The following is a 20,609-nucleotide window of genomic DNA, read 5'->3' as shown; positions in this document are numbered from 1 at the left end:
AGCACCGGGCCCAATGATTTTAACCAATGAACACCGAGAACGATGTTGGCCCCCGCGATGGGAAGAACATGTAAGTCCACCACGAACTGAGTAGCTTGGATGGTAATGACAAGGCCTTCACATAAGCAATTGCACTCAAGCTGCTGCCCATTTCCCACCATGACCAGCAATGGGGTCGTGCTACGAGTCGAGAGGCCCAATTGAGACACCAACTGATGTTGGATAAAATTATGTGTGCTGCCACCGTCCACCAGCAAGACGACAGGGTGGTCGTCGACGGTGCCCATGAACCTGAGAGTTTCCGGTGCGACATTCCCCGCCAATGAATTAAAGCTGATTTGGGCCGGGTATGGGTCAAGCGGGGAATTAGGGTCCTCTTCTTCAGAAATTAGGAGGAAGGCTCTGGAAGTGCAACAGTGGCCGCGGTGATAGCGTTCATCGCAATTGAAGCAAAGCCCACGCTCTCTGCGTGAGGCAATTTCTTCTTGGGTTAGGCGGCGCACCGCAGGGGGTGGGGGTCGAGCTGGGGAAGGGAGGAGGGGAGAAAGGGGTGGGGTGATGGTTCTGAGAGGGGAAGGTTGAGTCAGGTGAGGTGAAGGTGAGGGTGGGGGAGGCCGAGGGAGGGGTGGTGGGCGAGCATCCAAGAGCTTCTCTTCCTGTAGACGCGCCAAGCTGGCCACATGGACGAGGGTTAAAGGCTGATGAGCCTGAACCTCGCGGCGAATGTCGGGACTAAGGCCTGAGATGAAGCAGCTCAGGAGGAAGGGGGTGGGGAGGCCAATGGTGCAATTGGCGAGATCCTCGAAGGTTGCAAGATATTCCGCCACCGTGCCACGCTGAGTCAACTTAAACAAGGTTTCGGTGGGGTCTTCGTACTACGACGGAGCAAAGCGCGTCTGGAGGGCTTGGAGAAACGCTGGCCAGGAAGTGAATTGGCCATTACCGGCCATCCAATGGAACCAGGAGAAAGCACGACCATCCATATAAAATGACGCGACGGTAAGCCTCTCGTTCTCCGGAGTGCGATGATACTCAAAAAATTGGGTGATCTTGAAGATCCAGCCCAATGGGTCAGTACCATCGAAACGAGGTACATCTAGTTTTATTTTGTGGCTTGTGGTCTGAACAGGTGGAGGTCCAGAGGATGGGGAAGGAGAGGAAGTGTGTGGGTCAGTGAGGGCGGGTGGAAGGCGATTGAGGAGGTCATCAAGCTTATAAAGGTCATGGCTTGGAGGGTCTCCCCAAGGGAAAGCTAATGTGCGGTTAATTTGCGAATGACATCCTCGAGGGTGGGAGAGGAGTCAGCCATGGAAGGAGCAATGAGAGCACCAAGATGATAAGTGCAGAAACTAAAATACTGGTTTCGAGGGTACCAGCTCCTCCATGAATGCTAAGATAAGAAGAAGAAACTTGCTATTTTCATTGATAATTGGTGTTGTTATTACATTGTATATTTATACTGAAATTCTCATAATAGAATTTGTCTTTTGTGATTTCAGAATATCAGCAATTCGTTATTCTTGTTCCCTAATTACTAGCACCGAATCCTTGCAGCATTTCCATATCATTCTTCACACGAGTGCAGGGCTTCAGACGAAGTCCTTAAGGTATGTGGGCCTCACAATCCTCCTTTTGGTTTTACTCACTACTTGCACCTCTTTGTTTGCTTGGTGTACCCCTGTTGTTGCTATTGTGACATCTTCATCTTTGCTTGATATGATATCCCCTGTATTTGATGAGCTATCAAACCATGTGATACCATTTTGGTTAAGTAACAATGTTCAAATGGATATACCATTCTTGGCAGAAAGGTTGGATATTCTGATTGTGGTACAAAGGTCCGCAAACACTTTAGCTCATACAAGGCCTCAAACTTTTCAGAGACATCAAACATCTCTCTGAGAAATGATAAATGGCGAACAGTTCTTGAGATTTCACCACCTTCGAAGTAGCAAGAACTTCTTCCAGACACAAGTCTAGCTAAATCATAGATGAGGTCATGCATTTGAAAGTTTTCCTCTGCAATAGCACTCTCTTTTTGAATTAAGGATCTGGATGATAATTCATTGAAGCAGTCATCACCTACTGATTCTATTGCTTTCTCTTTGTTATGTTGAAGAAAGCCTTCAGCCATTCATAACAAAATCAATTCCTTCCTATCCAACAAAGATTGTTTTGGAAAAATAGAGCAATAAGCAGAACATCTTTTCAAATGTGCTGGAAGATGAAAATAACTTATGCGCAAAGCTGGTAAAACATCATCATGTGCCCACAAGTTGCTGTTCAGAGTTCTATTCCATTCCGCAGCATCAACATTTGATCGCAAAAGACCTCCCAATGTTTTAGCAGCTAATGGTAGGCCATTGCATTTTCTTGCAATTTTCCTACCCATTTTTTCTAGACTTGGATATTTATCATAACCTTCATGCCCAAATGCATGTCTGGCTAGTATTTGCCAACAGTTTTCATCACTAAGATGTTGAAGCTCGTAAGTAGGACATGTATGTGTGACCTGTGCAACCTTTTGTTGTCGGCTAGTCACAATGACCTTCAGAATATGACAATCTTTTGATGTGAGAGACTCAACAATTTTCTTTGTGACCTTCAGAATATTAAAATCATCCGACACCCATGCCCAAGCTGTCAAATCAAAATGTTTCTGCACTTCACTATCATTGTAAAGGGATTGAACAAGGGTTGTTTTTCCTAGACCTCCCATGCCCAATACTGTGATCACTGCTATATCATTAGACATGGCATCATCATCAGATAGAAGCATGCTCAATAGCTTCTCCTTGTCATCCTCTCTAGCAACCACAAAAGATTCAACCAAAGAATCTGTTACTGTTCTATAATAGACTCCTAGTAACACTTTGCAAGCCAAGAATATCTTTTTGTCTAACAAAATGTTCTAGCCTTCCAGATATTGCTTCAAGCTTGGAATTCATCCTCTTATAGAAATTTTTAAAGCTAGAAGAAAACATTGATCTGACCTTTGTAGTAGATGTTTTAGTTTCATCCTCCACCTCGCATCTCAAAGCATCTGTGTTGATTTCATCCAACAAATCTTCTGCATCCAAGACAGCATCTTTCAATTCTTCAAGCCATTCCTTCACTGCAAGATCAGTGATTTGTTTCTCCTCAGCATCATTTAGCACAGCATTAAGTGCCAACAACTTCATCAACTCATCCAACACAGAAATATTCAACTTTCTGCTGGAGAAGAAATCTCGAAACTCTCTTGAAGCTATCCTTTTTGTTAAGATCTCAACAGAAGCAGAAATAAGTGCCTCTCCTACCATAGCTAAGGCCATTTCTTCTCTTGTTTTTCAAATTGGATCAAAAGAACACTGAAGCTCTTGCTAAGTGCTAAATGAGATTCAAAAGTCCGTATTATGGCTTAAGTCAAAGTTTTGATTTCACTTTCGTTGTTGTAAACGCGCTCCTTATTTTTTATATATTATTTATTATTCCTTTGGGCTTTACTTAGGTGCGGCAAGGTATAGTTTTTCCACTGGTGCACCACGAAACTAAAACCGTTGATATATTACTAATTTAAAACAATAGCTGAAATTGCATTGTTCCAGTGACTTTATTTTATTAAATGACTTTATGATGTTCTTACATCTATTTGCAAAAATGATATCTTCTTTAGTCCAACTTATGTAGGCATGGTTTGTGTTTGTTATTTTATTTGGGTCACTCTACTACACATTTAATTGGTTGCAGTTTGAAACCATGACCTCAACGCTGGTATATTATTCAACAGGATGGCAAGGCATTGAATTGATTGATTATGGTTATATGATTATATGGTGTAGCAAATTTAATTTCAAAATGATAGAAGTTGTGTTTTAGATATCTTTAGTTGTAGTTGGATGCCTAAAGCTAGACATATTTTGGTAATAATTAATGACTTAGGTAGCATGGTTGTTCAGTTTGTTAATTTGTTGTTTGTCTATACTGACATTTGATTTCATGATTTTGCTTTAAAGTTTTGCTAGTATTTGTGGTTATTCTTAAGTGTTGCAACTTGCAATATTAACTCAGGACAATATTATCACATAGGACACTAACTCCTTTTCGGATTGTCATTTTTTAGTAAAAACAAGGCACGCCAAGATGTTTTTGTTTTATATATTATGAATAAAAAATATACATACCTCATGCATGTGTTATGTGACATCTTGAGAGAAAAATAAAGAGAAGAGAGAGAAATGTATGTATAATAAGTGATATGATTTGATAAGAGAGAGAAATATAAAGAAAATAAAGATGTCAATTAGGTGTTTGAAATTTATGGGTGTCTAAATATAAGCACTCATATATTATTTGATATTTGGTGAACATTGGAGTCTTTATAGTGAGAACTGTTGAAACAAGCTTGTTAAGGTTTTTTATATACGGACCAATAAAGTTACATCCATCCTGATTTTGACACGTAATTTCCGCGCTTTGACCAGACATGGGTATGGATAATATCTGATATTTTAAAATGGAAATAAGGATGGATATGATTATGTACCTACCCATCCTCCTATCTGACACAAAATTATTAAATTATTGTTATTTATGTTATGTATATTACTTAATAACTTTTATTAGACTTTTAATACTTATCATTTCTTGTCTATTCTATTATTTTAAAAATTGAAACTAAGACTCCACAAATATAAGTTATAAGACATTAGGCTCTCTTTTCATGTTTCAAGTCTTCAATAATTTTTAGGTGATGGGGATCTAATTTTTATAGGACTGGATTTTATATTTAGTTATGACAAGTTAGTCACCTAAACTTTACCACTTGAATAAATAATACATTTAACTTTGTTCAATTTTTCAAAATAATTTTTATTTAATTATTTTGCAAAAAAATATTTTATAATTATTGGCCGAAGATGAGTAGGGAACATGTATACGCGATCTCCAATGGAAATGAGAATGGAGAAAAAATTCCATTCCAACCAAAGAAGGAGATGATTTTGGAGAAATGGGTAAAGGAACGAAAAACCACATACTTGTCCTTGCGCCGGCCTGTTGCTCTATCATGTGCCCTATGTACTACCATCTTTGTGCTATGGTGTGTCCTTCGGACTGGCACCTCCATATCATGGCTCAGTCATGAGCCCTTAGCAATGCCACCTCTAGTCCTTATGACTGCTTAAACATTGTGGAGTTAAACATTGTGGAAAAATATTTTGATTCCTCAAATCAGAGCTATCAATCACTTTAGTTTTTATATTACAACAACAATAACAAAGTCTTGTCGTCTTAGATGATATAGGTTATATGGATCACAACTTCATTCAATTTGGTAAGATTAATCTCTAATTACATTATTAATTACTAATCTTTTTAATCTTTGACGTTGATAAATTAATTTAGGCCTTGATATACTTACAATGCCTAAAAAGTAAAACTAAATTTGATTTTTAAGTTCCACTATAATACACAAACTCCACGATGTTGACTAAAAGTGATATGCTTTACAAAGAGTTGAAAATTGCCAGATGCTTTTGGTCATGTCACGTGTAAAAACTTCTCCAACAGTGAGCTTCAATGTTTATAATATAGATATAGATTATAATGTAGATATAGATATAGATTTAAGTATTGATGTTAATACACTTACAATGGCTAAAAAGTAAAGCCAAATTTGAATCTTTAAAAGAGAGAGAGGTAGGGAGAGAAAGAAACACATAGATCATATATTCATATATAGGATGTCAAATTAGACTTCAGATATCAATACCGAAGGTAAAAAAGCAACATTTATTTTATACATATAGGATCCTTTGATATATCCTTAGGCTTTTCCCCTTCGAACCAGGCTGTCTCATTCTTCACTCTTCAGCAACCTGAGACATCAAGAAAAGCTCCTTTAGAAGTTTCAATACTACTTGGGGCATGAAGGAGACAAAATTTAGCTGCGGTAACTAAAGTGCTTTTGATGTCTCTAATCAAAATTGACTTAATATTGAAGGTTGGCACGGATTTCCAAGATAAAGTTATGTTGATTTGCAATCCATTATTAGCCTTTTGAAAGTTTTATGGTATTAGGCAGAAAGAGAGCAAGAGTGGAAAATCACTTAATAATAAGTGAAGTCATGAGTGTTATTCTTGAAATCACTAAAGGGAATACTCTGTCAATACCCATCCCTTAATTGGGTGTAGGGTTCAACACTTCATCCTGAGTTCAAAACTAGGGTAATGGCAGAACCACAGCAACAGCCCACAATTATTCAGCTGTTATGTTAATGGTAAAACACAGAAATATACCAATGCATATTGGACTAACAGCCCACAACTATTGCTACTAAAAGGAATGCAGTATACAGAGACCATGATTCAGGACAAGCAAATAAATGTAAATGGGTTCAAGAGAATTTGAGCAAATGATAACCCTGAAAATGACTCACTTTAAAATGATTTTTCTCAAAAAAATAAATGCACTTTTGAGCACTAAATTAGTCATATAATACTCCACCTTGATCCTTAAAGTACATCAAAAGGTCATTCTCCCCCAATCCCTATGCCGTAAATACTCAGAAATTTTATGATAAAATGTTTCACTTCCAAAAGTCATGCTAAGGTGCAATTTATCTATCAGAATAGGGGAAGCAAAAAAAAAAAAAAAAACTGGAGTGAATCTCGAATGAATAATTTCATCAACTGTTTAACAAACTTCATGGTCACAATATATCACTGTCATTACCCTCAAAGCTGATTCATCAGAAAAAATGAAAAAATGAAATTCCCGCAAATCTTATAGCAATGATAATCAACAACTTATTGACATGTTACATAGAAACCTATACACCAGATAGTAAATAGTAATTACATGCCAGTAAAACTACAACTTGTTCAACTTTATATAAAGCACCAATAAAATGAATGAACATTATCAATCATCAATATCACAAGCACTGTACTGACAAATAATGCCCAATGTGTAAATCAAAAACTGATCCAAACTTCAAGTTCTAGTTCTTTAACTCCGTTACCCCACTTAGTTCCCCATTCATTCTAACCTCAGTTTCTGATCCATCTTAAGAATAGCAAAAGCAAAAAAGAAGTTGATAGTAATACTATTGAAGATTTGCATTCATCCATAAACAATTTCATAATTAATAATCAAGCAGGGGAAACTGTGTAATGTTATCAAATACCTAATTAAGCACTAGACTATGCAGGTGCATCTCCAACAAGCTTGAACTCTTGCACCTCCTTGAAGTTCAACCATGACTTCTCCCAAACTTTGGCTTCATAAACCTTCTTTTGCCCACCATCTTTTGCCTCCAAAGTGATGGTGTACAAGGTACCAGAAACCACTTGCTGTTTCGCAGTTACCACCTTTTCAAACTCCAAAAGGGCATTCTGCATAGCCATTTACAATTCAATAAAAATAAAATATAATTCATATTTACCACAAAATAAAAAGAAAATAGAAGCCCGTTCGTGGTTATTGAAATTGACCCTACCAATCTATTTATTCCTTGACATAATGGAAATGCAAATTTATCCTAACAATCAATTAATTTTTGGTGAACAAAATTTTGGGGGAGGGGTAATGCCCCAGTACAAGACAGAAAAAGCCTCCAAGCTCAAAGAACATTCACAGAAGAACTTACATTTACCCCACTCCAAATAAACGAATGAGGGTTCAAACATGCAACCTCTTAGATGCAGGATTATGTCTTACTCTACTTAACAAATCTCTTGAGGTTCCAACAATCAATTAATTTAGTGCTTAATGATACGAACAAGCAATTTGGTTCTTAACTTTGCAATTGTCAGTCAACTAGATCCTCATTTTGGTACACATCAATCAATATAGTCCTCAATGTCATTAACTGATAGCTGCTGATTTCGCAAACTAAATTGATTGATTTGATAATACTCTATGAAACTGATCGGTAATGTCAATTTCAGAGTACTCGTTGAAGTCAATATTTAATTTACCATTTGTAACATCAAAAACTATATCAACCGTAACCTTTGGAGAGTAAGTGCATGATTGGAAATATTGGCTTATTTTTCAAAAGCTCTCTCACTTCAGAGAAAAGACGTGAATGTTCTATAAATAATTATAGATTAAACTACACTAACACTCCTGTAATTTAGTCAAATTTCTTTTGATACTCTTTCTTTTTCTACTCATACACTATCTCCCTGAATTGTTTGAAAAGATTGACATCTCTTACACATTCAACTAACTCCTTAATTGTTTGAAAGATATTACAAGAGAGCGTGTGCAATCTCAAGAAACCACGAGAGAGATAAGTGCAATTTACTCATAATTATTCTAAAAATAGACTTAACCAACTATCTACTATCCCCAGACGAAAATTCCAAAAGTCAATAATTGTTCATAAAACAAAAGAAAAGATAGAAAATCTAATTCAACATGTGTATTTCCGAAGAAACGTTAACATGGCCAAAACCGATCATCGGCCTGACCCAATAAAAAGCAACACCTTAAAACAAATCCTAGGAATTTCTCGAGAAACAAACAAATGCAGAACAAAGCATAATTAACATTTTCTTTCATCTTTTATAAGAAAAAAGAAAGAAAGAAAACCTGTTTTTTGTTGTGTTCTTCAACAGCAAAGCGAGCTAGAGCATCGATCTCAACGCTGTTCTGGCTTCCTGTCACATCACGATTCCCACCAAGTGCTGCCATTCTCTCTCTCTCTGTTCGATGCAACTAATGAAAGTATCGTGCGCATCCTTTTATGTAGTTACCAGTAAGAGGGGAGAGTGGATTCTCTGCGTGATTGTTATCTTCATTTATCTAAGAAATGAACATCTCCAATTCCTTTTATTTTAATCAGACACGTGGCACAACAAATTTTCAATGGCTGAGATCCGTTAATTGGTTTAATTGTACAAGTATCATTACTTTTTATTAAATCTTTTTTATTTTATTTTATGAAGAAATAATTTCTTTTGTGATCATTTTAAAAAAATGTTAATTATGTGATAAAATTTTATGTTAATATCATTAAAAAAATTAAATTATTTATTATTATAATTACAATTTTGTTAACATTACCTCTAATAAATGATGTTAAGGACTAAAAAATTATAATTTTGTATTTAATATCATAGAAAATAAACTAAATTTTTGTTTTAAATTAAGTGAATGTTTTCTTATACAATATTAGGAAAACCATTTCAACTAACTTCTAACTTTTCTTACTATCTGAAAAACTTATTTAATTGTTCGATAAACAAATTTTTTTAAGTAGTTTTTAGCGTTTTTTTTTTTTGTTTGAAATGTTACTTGGAGAAACATTTTTTAAAATCTTCTAACTTTTTATATTTTGTTTCCTTTTTATCCTTAAAATATTTATTCAATTTTTTTATTATCTTTTTTAAATATGTCATTTTATATTTTTAAACTACTTGAACAACTAATTTTACCAAATATTATGATTTAATAAGCTAACTTAAAAGTTTCTAGTTGTTAGTTAGCTTTCTAGTTAATTTTGTCTAACATAACCTTATTAAAATATTTTTCATTTTAAAATATTTAAAATAATCCTTAATGCTAACAATTTTATTAAAATTAATATAATTTTTCATTTAATAATAAAAATATTTAAATTAGTGCATAAGAAAATTGCTAAATCAATCAACAATTTTGTTCACCAATCTTTTTACTTGTGAACCTAAATAACACAAATAATGAATCTTAACATTAAAAAAAAAATATTGTTCACATGTCTAATGGAATTAGGGAAATGGAGCTGTCCATTTCTTTGAGAAATGGAGAGAATCCAACCTCCTTTGTAGTTCTTTTGATTTGACAAGTGTCAAGAATAATATGTTATTTCATGGTCATCTTAGATGTTGTTGACAAAAATGTAATGAAAAGTGTATGAATATTTTTTTGCCTTATTTTTTTTAGATGTTAAACATTTGAAAATGAAAATTAATATTATGCTAAAATACATATGTGATATGTGATATATATTTGATTTTTATTTTTTATTTTTGATAAAAAAAAATTGTTTTTTGATATTTGAAAGTTTTTTTTTTAAGATCTCTATTATCAGTTAAATGATAATATATCCGTTAAATATTTAAAAGGATGATTTACCAATCAAATACCGTCAATCATTATTTCAAAATTTAAAATAAAATTTCTGACTGTTAAAACCAATCGAAATTGATTCTCTTCCTCTTTTGAGATGAAACTATGAAGGTGATAGAGACTACGGCCTGAGGTTAAAGAATCACAACAAATTGGTTCACCCCTATCAAGCAAACTCAAGCCCAACTAGATCAACAATCCCATCAACCATTGGAAGAACAACATCCTCTGAAACCCTCCTTCATGGGATCGCCCTTCATGTTTTGTGTAGTTGTCACGTTGGCATGCCCCTCTTCCATGGTCACGCTCGTGTGGCCAGAGCTCGGTGTCGGTAGACCACTGTAGTTGACAACAAGTATGCTCACCAACAACCAAACCTCAATGTTGAGTCACACTCAGCCTTAACCTCCGCAACTATGGAGAGTTAGGATCTTGCAATGGTGCCCTCCGTCTCATCAACACCATCGAGGGCTTCCACATCTAGGCCCACACCGTCATGTGCTGTTGTGTTGCTCTGCATCCCTGCACCACTAGCAACATTATACGCCTCCATGACGATGTCATTTCTCTCCATTTCTGGTTTGCTTTGCGATGTTTAATTTCTTGGTTTAAAGTTTGATTGCACCTAATGTTATGTATCTGTAGGTTGTTGATTTTGTTATGATCTGAATATTTATTTATGTGAGTTTTAGGTCTGGGTAGAGTTATCAAACTCGAGAGTCTACATACACTCGTGAGAGTTCTGTAAATTCGACGCATAAGAGTCTACTTAATATTTTAAAAATGATAAAATACTTATAAATAACATACCAATTCAACATTTCAGCATCATAGTAAAGTAAATTAGTAAACCACAAACTCCATAATACTAATATAATTAAGTTTAGTAGTATATCACTACTAGATTAGTTCATAATACACCAAATAAAACATAAATAAGAAGTTTACACAATTACAAAACATAAGTTATTAAAATTGATAACACTTAAAAAACTACTAAAGGACAAATGTCACTTAGATAATCCATAATATAACTTGAATCAATAAAATGTAGTGCATTACATGAACATTTTGAGTTAAATTTTTTAATTCAGGAAAGTCATACTTAAACTCACGACTCTATCAAGTTTGCTCTGAGTCTACCCAATTCTACATGAATTCACTCAATTTTTTTTATTATGTGTGCGAGTTAACCCGTGGAGGCAAAGTGGGCTCGTATAATCACACGATTTTATGAGTTAAAAATGTGATTTCAATAACTAGGGATATGGGTATTTGTTGATATGGGTTTCATATGTAGGTTGTTGATTATGCTTTTTTCTTGTTTGATGATTTTTCTTTCTCTCATTTAAACAACCAGAGCTTTTTTTTCTTGTTTAATTGATTCTGACATTTTTTAACCAAAATTGTAATTTAAAATTTCAAAATAATATGGGCCGTTTTAAAATCATCACAACTCATATTTTTAAGAAGTTAACGACCACGTCACCAATTAGTAGAAAATTCTTAGTGACAGAGATAAAAAACAAAACTTAAAAAAAAAAGTTGGATATATATTAGGATCACAAACATATTTTAGTCTTAGTAGTATGTTCCTTGGATCTCTTTTTTCTATTATTTTTATTATCATTATTAGTAAAAATGTTGTCTTTTAAACCAAATATTTTAAGATTCTAAATTTGTATGGCCACTATTTTAGTTCATAGTCAATCATAAATTGAATTGTTCTAAAGCTTGACCTAAAGTGAATTTTGGAAAAATAACAAGTGAATTAAGTTTTGAAAATTCACATAAGTTGAACTCTCCTAAAATAACACTATTAAAAAAGTTTGTTTTTACAACACACAATCTAAGACGGTTATGCGAAATTGTCTTAAAATGTTATGCGATGACAATTTTGCATATACAAGATCGTTTAACAAAGATAGTTTTCGTAAAACCGTTTTAGAAAGTTTCATTTTACGACGGTTTTGAAAAAACCGTCTTAGAATAGTTCTCATTCCAAAACGGTTTTCAAAAAGCCGTCTTAGAAGTTAGTGGTTTTAATTTTTATTTTTCCTTTTTTTTTCTCAATCTCCCTCTCGTCTCTCATTTCTCACTCTCCCTCTGTGACTCCCCAACTCCCTCTCTTCCTCCTCTGCCGTCACTGGGGCACCTTCCACGTCACCAGCCATGACATCCCCCTTCCTTTGTCATCTCCCTCCACCACGCCGACCTCTCCTTCTTCTCCGACGCCATTATAAACCCTAAATCTCCATTTTGTTGAATCATCTTTTTGCTGACTCTTGTCTAATTTCTGTTTGCCATTGCACTAATATATGTGTGAAAAATCTATGTATATATCTGATTGAGGATGCTAATTTTGATTTATTGATTTTGGAACTTCAACATAAGGATAAATTAGTTTTTGACGCCTTTTTGCTTAAAGCTGACAAATTTTTCTTCATGTTGTAGGCAAAGTTTGCCTTTGAAGGAATCAAGTAAGTCTTGTATGTGGATTTTGTGGTATTGATTTTCAATATCCGCTTTATGGTTTGAGCTTCTATTAAAAAATTGAGATACAAGCTGATCACATAGGAGTATCCAGTACTCTCTCATGTTTCATGCTTGCCATGAAAAGGTTGTTTGGTGTTGTAGAGTAACCTTTGACTAGTCTTCTCTTCAGTTCTTTAAAATATTGCAATGTGATAATGTTGGGATTGACCAGGGATTGCCCAAATGCATAGAAATTTGTCAACAAGAATTTACTATTAATTGTGCCATACACGTATCTCTCTCTCTTGAGTCAACTATTGCTAAAAAAGAATAACTTTTCCTTTTGAATTTAAATTAGTATCCACTGTTGAAGTTGATGCTGTGCTTTATTCTGTCTCTTTAAGAACTTGGGGTGGGGGAGGGTGTGTGTGTATGGGTTCTTTATTCTGTGTTACACTTTTTTTTCTTTTGAGAATTGCCAGCATTGTTCTCTTGTGGAAACTGTTTATAAATCATAACCGAAGTTTTATAAACCATCTCCTACTTCATTTGCTTTATTCTTGCTGTATATATCTCTTAATTTGGTCTTTTTAAGTTAAGACGACTTTTTTAATGAAACAATTTATTTTGGTTTTGACGGGTTTCCTTATCAATTTTTCTTTTTATAGAACATATGTGGTTGTGTAGTCTTTTGCTTTGCTTTTTGAAATGCATTTCGTCTGTTGATTGAGTTCCTTTCTTTTTCGCTTTAACAGAATCCTGAGCTAACTTGTATTGGTTCTGTATTCAACAAGTTGAGGAAGGAGCTTGGAGAACCTGTAGACTTTGAACTTCCAGATTGGTTTAATAAATCAAAGTCAATGCAATACACCTATATAAACGTAGTAATCCTTCATACATGTTCTAAAATGTTCACAATAACTGTGTATCTCTCATTGCTTCTGAAGTATTTAATTCCGTTATACTTAGTTTGTCTGTTTAGATGGTGCATAGTTTTAGATAATCTTCTATTTTTGTTTGTTCTTATAAATTTTAGATATATATCTTACTAAAAAGGTCAAGAGATCCTGGTTTGATGATGATGGCATATTCTGTTCCTATACTCCTTCCCTTGGATCTACTAGTGTATGTGGTAAAGATTGCCATTGTGGGTAAGTAATCCATTTGTATGTGCTTTATGGCAATTTTCATGTTTTTATTCTCATTTTTATGACATGCTGACTCCATCTTAAGTAATGTTCCTAAATCTACCTTAATTGATTATTTATAAAATTTATTAAGTTTATTGTCAATAGCCAGACAACCATCCAAAATCATCATTTCTTTCTTCAGAATGTTATTTTTGGTGTCTGTCTGAGTACTTGTGTTTCAATGAGTTATATAGTGTGCGGTTAATTACGTTTTGCTTAAGCATATTCAATTTATCATATAGTAACTATTGGTATTTCTGTTTATTCTCATTGTTGTCTGACCTGAGCCTTGATAGTGCTTGTTTCCCAAGTTGACCATGACATAAGAAAGCATGTTAAATTCCTCAAACCCCATAAAACCATCAAAGAATGGGATGGGTGTAGCTTTGATTGGTTTGGTTACTTAAGTTTAAAAGAACACCATGCAGACTTGTTCCATGGATGAAATGGTTACTACCTTGGACTAACATGCCAATGGCTAGCCCAGTGAAGTGGTGTGATGTTTAAAATGAATTGTTATTGTTTTTAGATTTTGCTGGTGCACCTAGAATAGACTATTTTATTATTTGACATATATAGTCTCTGCTTGTTTGTTATGAAAATATAATATTACAGATGCAAAGTCAAGATGGTTTTTGAGTCATATATATTATTCATTTATTATGCCGAGAGCTTCTAATTGTTTTATTCCTATGATGATTTGTAGCAATATTTGGTATTTTATCCAACATCGTTTAATAGAGGAGTTAGGAACTTCTTCTAGCAAGTGCATTTTTTTCCATTTTAAGGATAATTGATGGTGAAACAAGAATTGGCATATTTGCAACTCGTGACATACAAAAGGGCGAGCATCTGACTTATGATTACCAGTATGAGAACTTTCCTATTTCTTTGCTTACACCCTTTTAGTTTAACCATATTTTCTATATGGATATTTATGCCTCTGGAAAGTTTTGGTGTTGTTGGTCTCTCTGGAATTATGCTAACATGACTGGCTGGTTATTTTATGTTTCTAACTACTTAGCAGGTTTGTTCAATTTTGGTGCAGATCAAGATTGCCACTATGGTGCTGTTGAGTGTAGGCGTAAGTTAGGTGCCTGACCTACCAAGCCTAAACTTTCTTCATATGTTGTATTAAAATTAGTTGCATATCAGGTGGCTTCATCTTCTCGTAAAAATTCTCGAAAAAAATAGCCATTCTATTTGAGTATATATAGTCTCTCTCTAGTCCCCATGACTGTTGAATAATAACAAAAGTACTAAATAAATTGAATTTCAACATCTTTCTATTATTGGTTGGTTTTAAAGACATGTACATATGTTCCATTTGTTTATTTTTATATTGTACCTATTTTTTATTTTTGGGTATTAATTTATGTTAAGCACATCTATCAATTCTCTCTATTTATTATATTGGAAATTTATTATTAGGTGTTATATTCCATTTTATTACTTTAAAAAAATCATAAAAGAACAAAACTCCAATATTTTTGTAAAAAAATTGGGGGCGGAGGGTCACTGGATTAAATAATGTTGAGTTTTGATCACTACATAATTATTAGGACATGGTTTTATATGCTTTGGTAGGATAAATAGATTGTTCTTACACCAGCCTCAGCCTGTATCATTTTTTTTCCCATCTTTTTACTCTAAATTTTCAATGGAATGTTTTTCATGTACAAATCCTGAATATTCTTATTTAGCCATTATGTTTAGTAACTACTTACCTTATTGCTTCTCTATTGATTTCTTTAATATTGGCATGTGGACTTAGTTTTTTTTAGAGAACCTTCTTAAATTTCTTTATAAAATAATTTATGAAGCAAAATAAATAAATAGGCAGGGGAAGTAAATATGCTGTCTGGATTTTTTAATTTTTTTTTAAAAACGATATTCCAAGACAGCTCTCTAAAAGACCCTTAGAATGTCTACAATTTTCTTTTAAGAAAACCGTTTTAGAATCCTAAAATTATTTTAATCGTCTTAGAATTCTAAATTTATTTTAATTTTTTTTAAAAAATTATATTCCACGATGTTGACTACAAATACGGTTCAAAATCATTTTTGAATGTGCCGTAAAAATGATGTAGAAACATCTTTTTGCAGTAGTGTAACTTAATTTTGAATTCGTATAATTCAATGATTTAATTATACACAATATAAGAAATGGTATATTACATTCTTACAAATTTCCTATTTATCATGAGAATGACTAAAAATAAATTTTTAAAATTTAAGGACTAAAAAAAAGATATTTTGAAAAGTCAAATATCACAAGGAGAGTTGAATTGTGAATTTAACAATTTTTAAAGCCTTTTTCAAAGAACAAAGCTATCATCACAAGAATAACTTTGTAAGACAAATAATGGGTTTTCACAAGAACTTGTTCAGACAATGAAATCAAACTTTACAGAAATTAAAAAGTTTTCAAAAACAAAATTAAATTCAGTTCTTGACAAACTACCAAGTTCAACTGACTTCTCAAAATTACAAGTATTTTTTAACAACTACTTCTAACTCTTACCAATCAAGCTCTATACAACTCATTATTCTTTGTCCTACAAAGCCACTCTTGGCTTTACACGGATTAGAAAGATTTATTGTGTTTGCACAATGACTAACTCTATTATAAGGACAAATATACAATCTATGTGCTTAGGACTTTCTCCCAAGGTGTTCAAGCTATTTTGAGAGCTTTTTAGAACTATAAAAAAAATCAATCTTCCGAAAAACAAGTTTATAATTAAAAACAAAATCTCATAATTTTTGTTGAGAGATTTTCACTTCGAGAGATTGGAATTATGAACTAAAAATTTAAAAAGAATATAAACTTTAAAGAGTGAATTTATCTTACAAATAGGAAATTATTTTATTGTCCTTAAAAAAATTTGGGAAAAAATGTGGCTAGATGTATATTTTTTTTTAAGTAATAAAGGATACTTAATTTAGGATGTTGATTTTTAAAATGGTGGAAAAATTATCTTTTTATTTGATCAAACAATTAATAAATATGAATCTTATAATTATTATTTTTTTTATTAACACTAATCATAATCATTTGGTTTAGGACTTAGTCACATTTAAGATTCTTCTTCAGTTCTCACTCGATCCAAGAAGGTATTCTATGGGGATCACACTTAAATCCTTCTGAAACTCAATCTGTTTCCAAACATATTTATTCACCAGTAATGAAAATCGATTATGCTTTTGCGAAAGTATCTACTCGTTACGGAATCTCAGGGGTCAAAGTGTGGATTTCATATAGTAAAAAGCAAAAGGGGATGTGCTCTCATAAGCAAGTAACTGGATGGCCCTCAACAGCCACAAGTGCCATGAGTCTCATGTCTCCTCTCATGGAAGGCAAACTTAAAGATATGAACTGAGTGCCATTTGATGAGTAACTGAGATATAATATATATGAGGCTTTTGTTCGATACAAAAGATTCATCGGGGTGGGTTAATAATTCGATAGATAGATGAATCAATGAATTGAACCGCTTGACTGGTCTTGTAAATGAGATTGGTTAGCTGCTCATTCCCAATCTCGCTTCATTGACCGGGCATCGAAATCTTCAGTCTTGTTGCTTCTTCTTAGAAAGATGGGGGGCTTAAGAAGTGTATAGGGTAGGTCTTGTTTTGTTGAAAGTGTTCATAACGCTGCTGGTTTAGTTCCCCACTCGGATTATCGGGGGCCACATTTGGTTTGAAACTCTCTATCTAAGAGTCTTAGGTGTTACCAAGCCATCCTGGCTTTTTGCTCCTCTAGTTTGATTTTTATTTATTATTATTGACTTCACTTATTATTAAAAAAACTACTAACTATCAAAATGAAAGGCAATTGATTATCTACCCAAGAAGATAGAGAGTCCCACATATGCAATCAAATTCTTGGTGGGAATAGTCAACTTTATCATGTTTTAATAACAACTCATGCTTTTTTAATGATCTTTTTTATGGTTATTGTCAACTAAGGTATTGTTAGGTTTTAAAAATTAAAAATATTGGACAGTTGGAAAAATCCAAAAAGGAGAAAAGTGGGTTGGTTTAAGCTTTTAAAACTAAAAAATATAAAAATAGTAATTTTTTAAATGATAATGGTTTATTAAAAAAAAATTAGAAGAGAATAATGCAGTGTTTTAGAATTTTAACTTAAAAAAGAGTTGAGATTTTTTAAATTGATCCTTAAAAGCCAGCAAATACATCAATGTTACATTCGTTACTGACTTACTGTTAATAAATTAAAAAAATATTAGATTAAAATATATTTTTGTTCATATAAATTTTAAAATATTTGAAATTCTTCATATAAAATTTTTGATGTATTTTTTTTCCTCTACCAAATTTTAAACTGTTACTTTGGTCCTTGGTCCGGTGTTAGATTTCGAACATATGTGTTTGATGGTTGTAAACCTAAGCCAATCCATTAGTCAATTGGGTGTTGACAAGTGTTCAAAGACTCTAACCCATCTCTCTCTTGAATCCCTTCCACCCGTTCCATACAAACCCTCTCTTATGGACAAATGCTAAGCTACACTATGCTAACTGCACTAACATATATTTGATAATTCTTCTTTGACTTATTATTTCATGGATTCATATTTATAGAGGATACAATGACTAAAGGCCCCCTAAGCAAAGGATAGCAGGATTAGTTATAACAAAATTGCAATTGCTGGATAACAAAATTGGTTACAAAATGGGTAGTGTAGTGGGATTTGTGGAATATTCTGGTTGTAGCTTTGTCCCCATATGCATATTCAGTGAGATATGCTAGTCTCCTAGTGGACCTTCTTGGTTTGGTATCAGCCACCATGATATTGTTATCATTACCCACCACTGGAAAACCAACCTAGTCCTCAAGGTTGGATAATAAAACAAGTTGAAACAGGGGGTGAGTTTAGAGAAAAAAAAGGTACGTGAGTAAAGTTGCTTTGTTTGTGGGCTGGTTTAGGCCTAGCAATGATAACGTCGGAATGAACAGATGGGTTTATGACTCACGTCACAGAACAACCAACGAAAGGATTGGGTTTGTGACCTGCGCCGCAGAACAACCAATGAAAGCGTTGAATGGGTGTCTTTGGTGGTAGTGGTGGAGATGGTGGCAGGTGTGGCGGCGGACGTCGATGTTGATGATGAATAGAGTAAGAGGTTGAGAGGCAACGACATGAACGATGACGAGAATGATAGGTCCAAGAAGGAGCCAGACAGAGACAGAGAGAGATCGTGACTGCAAACGGTCCTCTGCCTGACACAGGAGCGAGAGGGAGACAAACTGAGAGAGGAGAGACAAGGTTGTTAGCGATGGAGCCAACATGCTCGAATAAGCGTGACTTCATTACGAAGCTTTCATGGGAAGCTGCCATGGGGAGTGGTGTTGCCTTGGGTGTGGGACTAGGTGGCATGGGTGTGGGGGATGGAATCAGAGTCAGTATAGGAAGAGGAGTCGGCACAAAGGCGTTTGTTGGCAGTGACAGCATAGAAGAAGAAAACGGGGGGCAATGGCTGGGTATGATGGTATTCAATTTCAGGAGGATAGCATTGAGCTTGGAGTTCATGGAAGCTTGGGTTGCAGCGAGGTTGGCCATGGCGGCCTTGAGGCGGTCTAGGCTGACGAAGGAAAGGTCGACTTCTGCCATTAGGGAGCAGTAGGGAAGGGGCAGGTTGGACCAAATTTTTAGGGACAAAGGCTAAGCTACACTATGCTAACTACACTAACATATATTTGATAATTCTTCTTTGACTGTTGTTATTTCATGGATTCATATTTATATAGAATACAATTACTAGAGGCTCCCTAAGCAAGGATAGCATAATTAGTTATAACAAAATTGCAATTAGTGGATAACATAATTGTTTATAACATAATGGGTTGTAGGATTTGTGGAATATTCTTATTGTAGCTTTGTCCCCTTATGCATAGTCAGTGAGATATGCTGGTCTCCTAGTGGACCTTCTTGGTCTGGTATCAGCCACCACGATATTGCTATCACCCTCCCACAGGTCTTCGATGGGAAGGTGAAGTAGTGGAAGCCATAGACAACGCAACAGAAGTTTTCCTTGGTGACGTCCTCGACGGTGAGGATTTGGTAGATCTCATTGCGGTGGTCGACAGATAAGGGCTTAGGCGGGACGATGGCGGTGATGACCTGTTGGATGGAGAGGCACATGAGATGAGTGTCGTGGGAGTAGCGGAGGTCGGAGTACTCGTCGGCAATGGAGACGGAGCAAGAGATGTTGACACCGATCTGGTTAGCATAGAGGGAGACGAAGTAAAATAATGCATTTTAAATGTAAAAAAAAATATGAAAGTGTAATTGTAATAAAAAAAATGCATTTTAAATGCCAAAACAACTTAAATACTTAATGGAAAACCATACCAAAAATTTTAAAATGTAAAATTTTATAATAAATCATGCATAAGCAAAATAAGTTCTTTTATTTAAAAGTATAAATAACAGTAAATTAAAATAAAAATTCTCTCTTATAATTTTGATGTTAATACTTTTAAGTAAATTATTCATTCCTGTGTATTAAGTGTAAATTCGGTGTCTGCTCATTGATAGCTGATAACATATATATGGTGCATAACCATTTCTTAGATTGAATACCTTTAAAGTTTTTAAAATAAATTACTAGCAAACGATATATTTTTTAAATAGATTTGTTTGATGAAACTATCTGAAAACTTAATTAGAAGTTGAAGGCTAGAAGTTAAAAAATTAACTTATTAAATTAAAAGTGTTCAATAAAACTAATCAAAGTGTTTAATAAAACTAATCATTGAAGTAACTGAAAAATATAAAATGACTAAAAAATAATAAAATTATGATTTATTTAAAAAGGGT

The 20,609-nt window shown here is 34.0% G+C and overlaps 3 protein-coding genes and 1 long non-coding RNA gene across 6 annotated transcripts; 1 reads left to right on the top strand and 3 right to left on the bottom strand.

Moving 5' to 3' along the window:
* Positions 1–1,396: 1,396 nt before the first annotated feature.
* Positions 1,397–3,411, bottom strand: LOC114402809 (putative disease resistance RPP13-like protein 1). 2 transcript variants are annotated; one of them, XM_028365490.1, is made up of 2 exons: positions 2,994–3,411; positions 1,397–2,807 (listed from the first exon to the last, which is right to left on the bottom strand). In XM_028365490.1, exons 1-2 carry the CDS (start codon positions 3,312–3,314, stop codon positions 2,799–2,801), a joined length of 330 nt encoding a protein of 109 aa, XP_028221291.1. In that variant the 5' UTR covers positions 3,315–3,411; the 3' UTR covers positions 1,397–2,798. The 2 variants fall into 2 exon arrangements, with proteins under 2 accessions (XP_028221291.1, XP_028221290.1); XM_028365489.1 differs by having other exon boundaries at positions 1,397–3,411.
* Positions 2,135–2,779, bottom strand: LOC114401843 (putative disease resistance RPP13-like protein 1). Its single transcript, XM_028364426.1, has one exon. It carries the CDS (start codon positions 2,777–2,779, stop codon positions 2,135–2,137), a length of 645 nt encoding a protein of 214 aa, XP_028220227.1.
* Positions 3,412–5,577: 2,166 nt separating the features above from the next.
* On the bottom strand, positions 5,578–8,777 carry LOC114401456 (cysteine proteinase inhibitor-like). The gene is made up of 3 exons (XM_028363972.1): positions 8,582–8,777; positions 7,170–7,377; positions 5,578–5,858 (listed from the first exon to the last, which is right to left on the bottom strand). The coding sequence occupies exons 1-2, from the start codon at positions 8,681–8,683 to the stop codon at positions 7,186–7,188; spliced, it is 294 nt and encodes a 97-aa protein (XP_028219773.1). The 5' UTR covers positions 8,684–8,777; the 3' UTR covers positions 5,578–5,858; positions 7,170–7,185.
* A 4,440-nt stretch (positions 8,778–13,217) lies between these two features.
* LOC114401472 lies at positions 13,218–15,153 on the top strand. Of its 2 annotated transcripts, XR_003664281.1 has the most exons (3): positions 13,218–13,725; positions 14,471–14,633; positions 14,792–15,153. It is a non-coding gene; the product is annotated as an uncharacterized LOC114401472 (long non-coding RNA). The 2 variants fall into 2 exon arrangements; XR_003664280.1 differs by having other exon boundaries at positions 13,218–14,633.
* Positions 15,154–20,609: the final 5,456 nt, after the last annotated feature.

This window comes from Glycine soja, chromosome 20, assembly GCF_004193775.1.
Source record: "Glycine soja cultivar W05 chromosome 20, ASM419377v2, whole genome shotgun sequence".
Lineage (NCBI taxonomy): Eukaryota > Viridiplantae > Streptophyta > Magnoliopsida > Fabales > Fabaceae > Glycine > Glycine soja.
The sequence above is the reverse complement of the archived record's forward strand: the minus strand, read 5'-3'. Positions and strand labels throughout refer to the sequence as shown.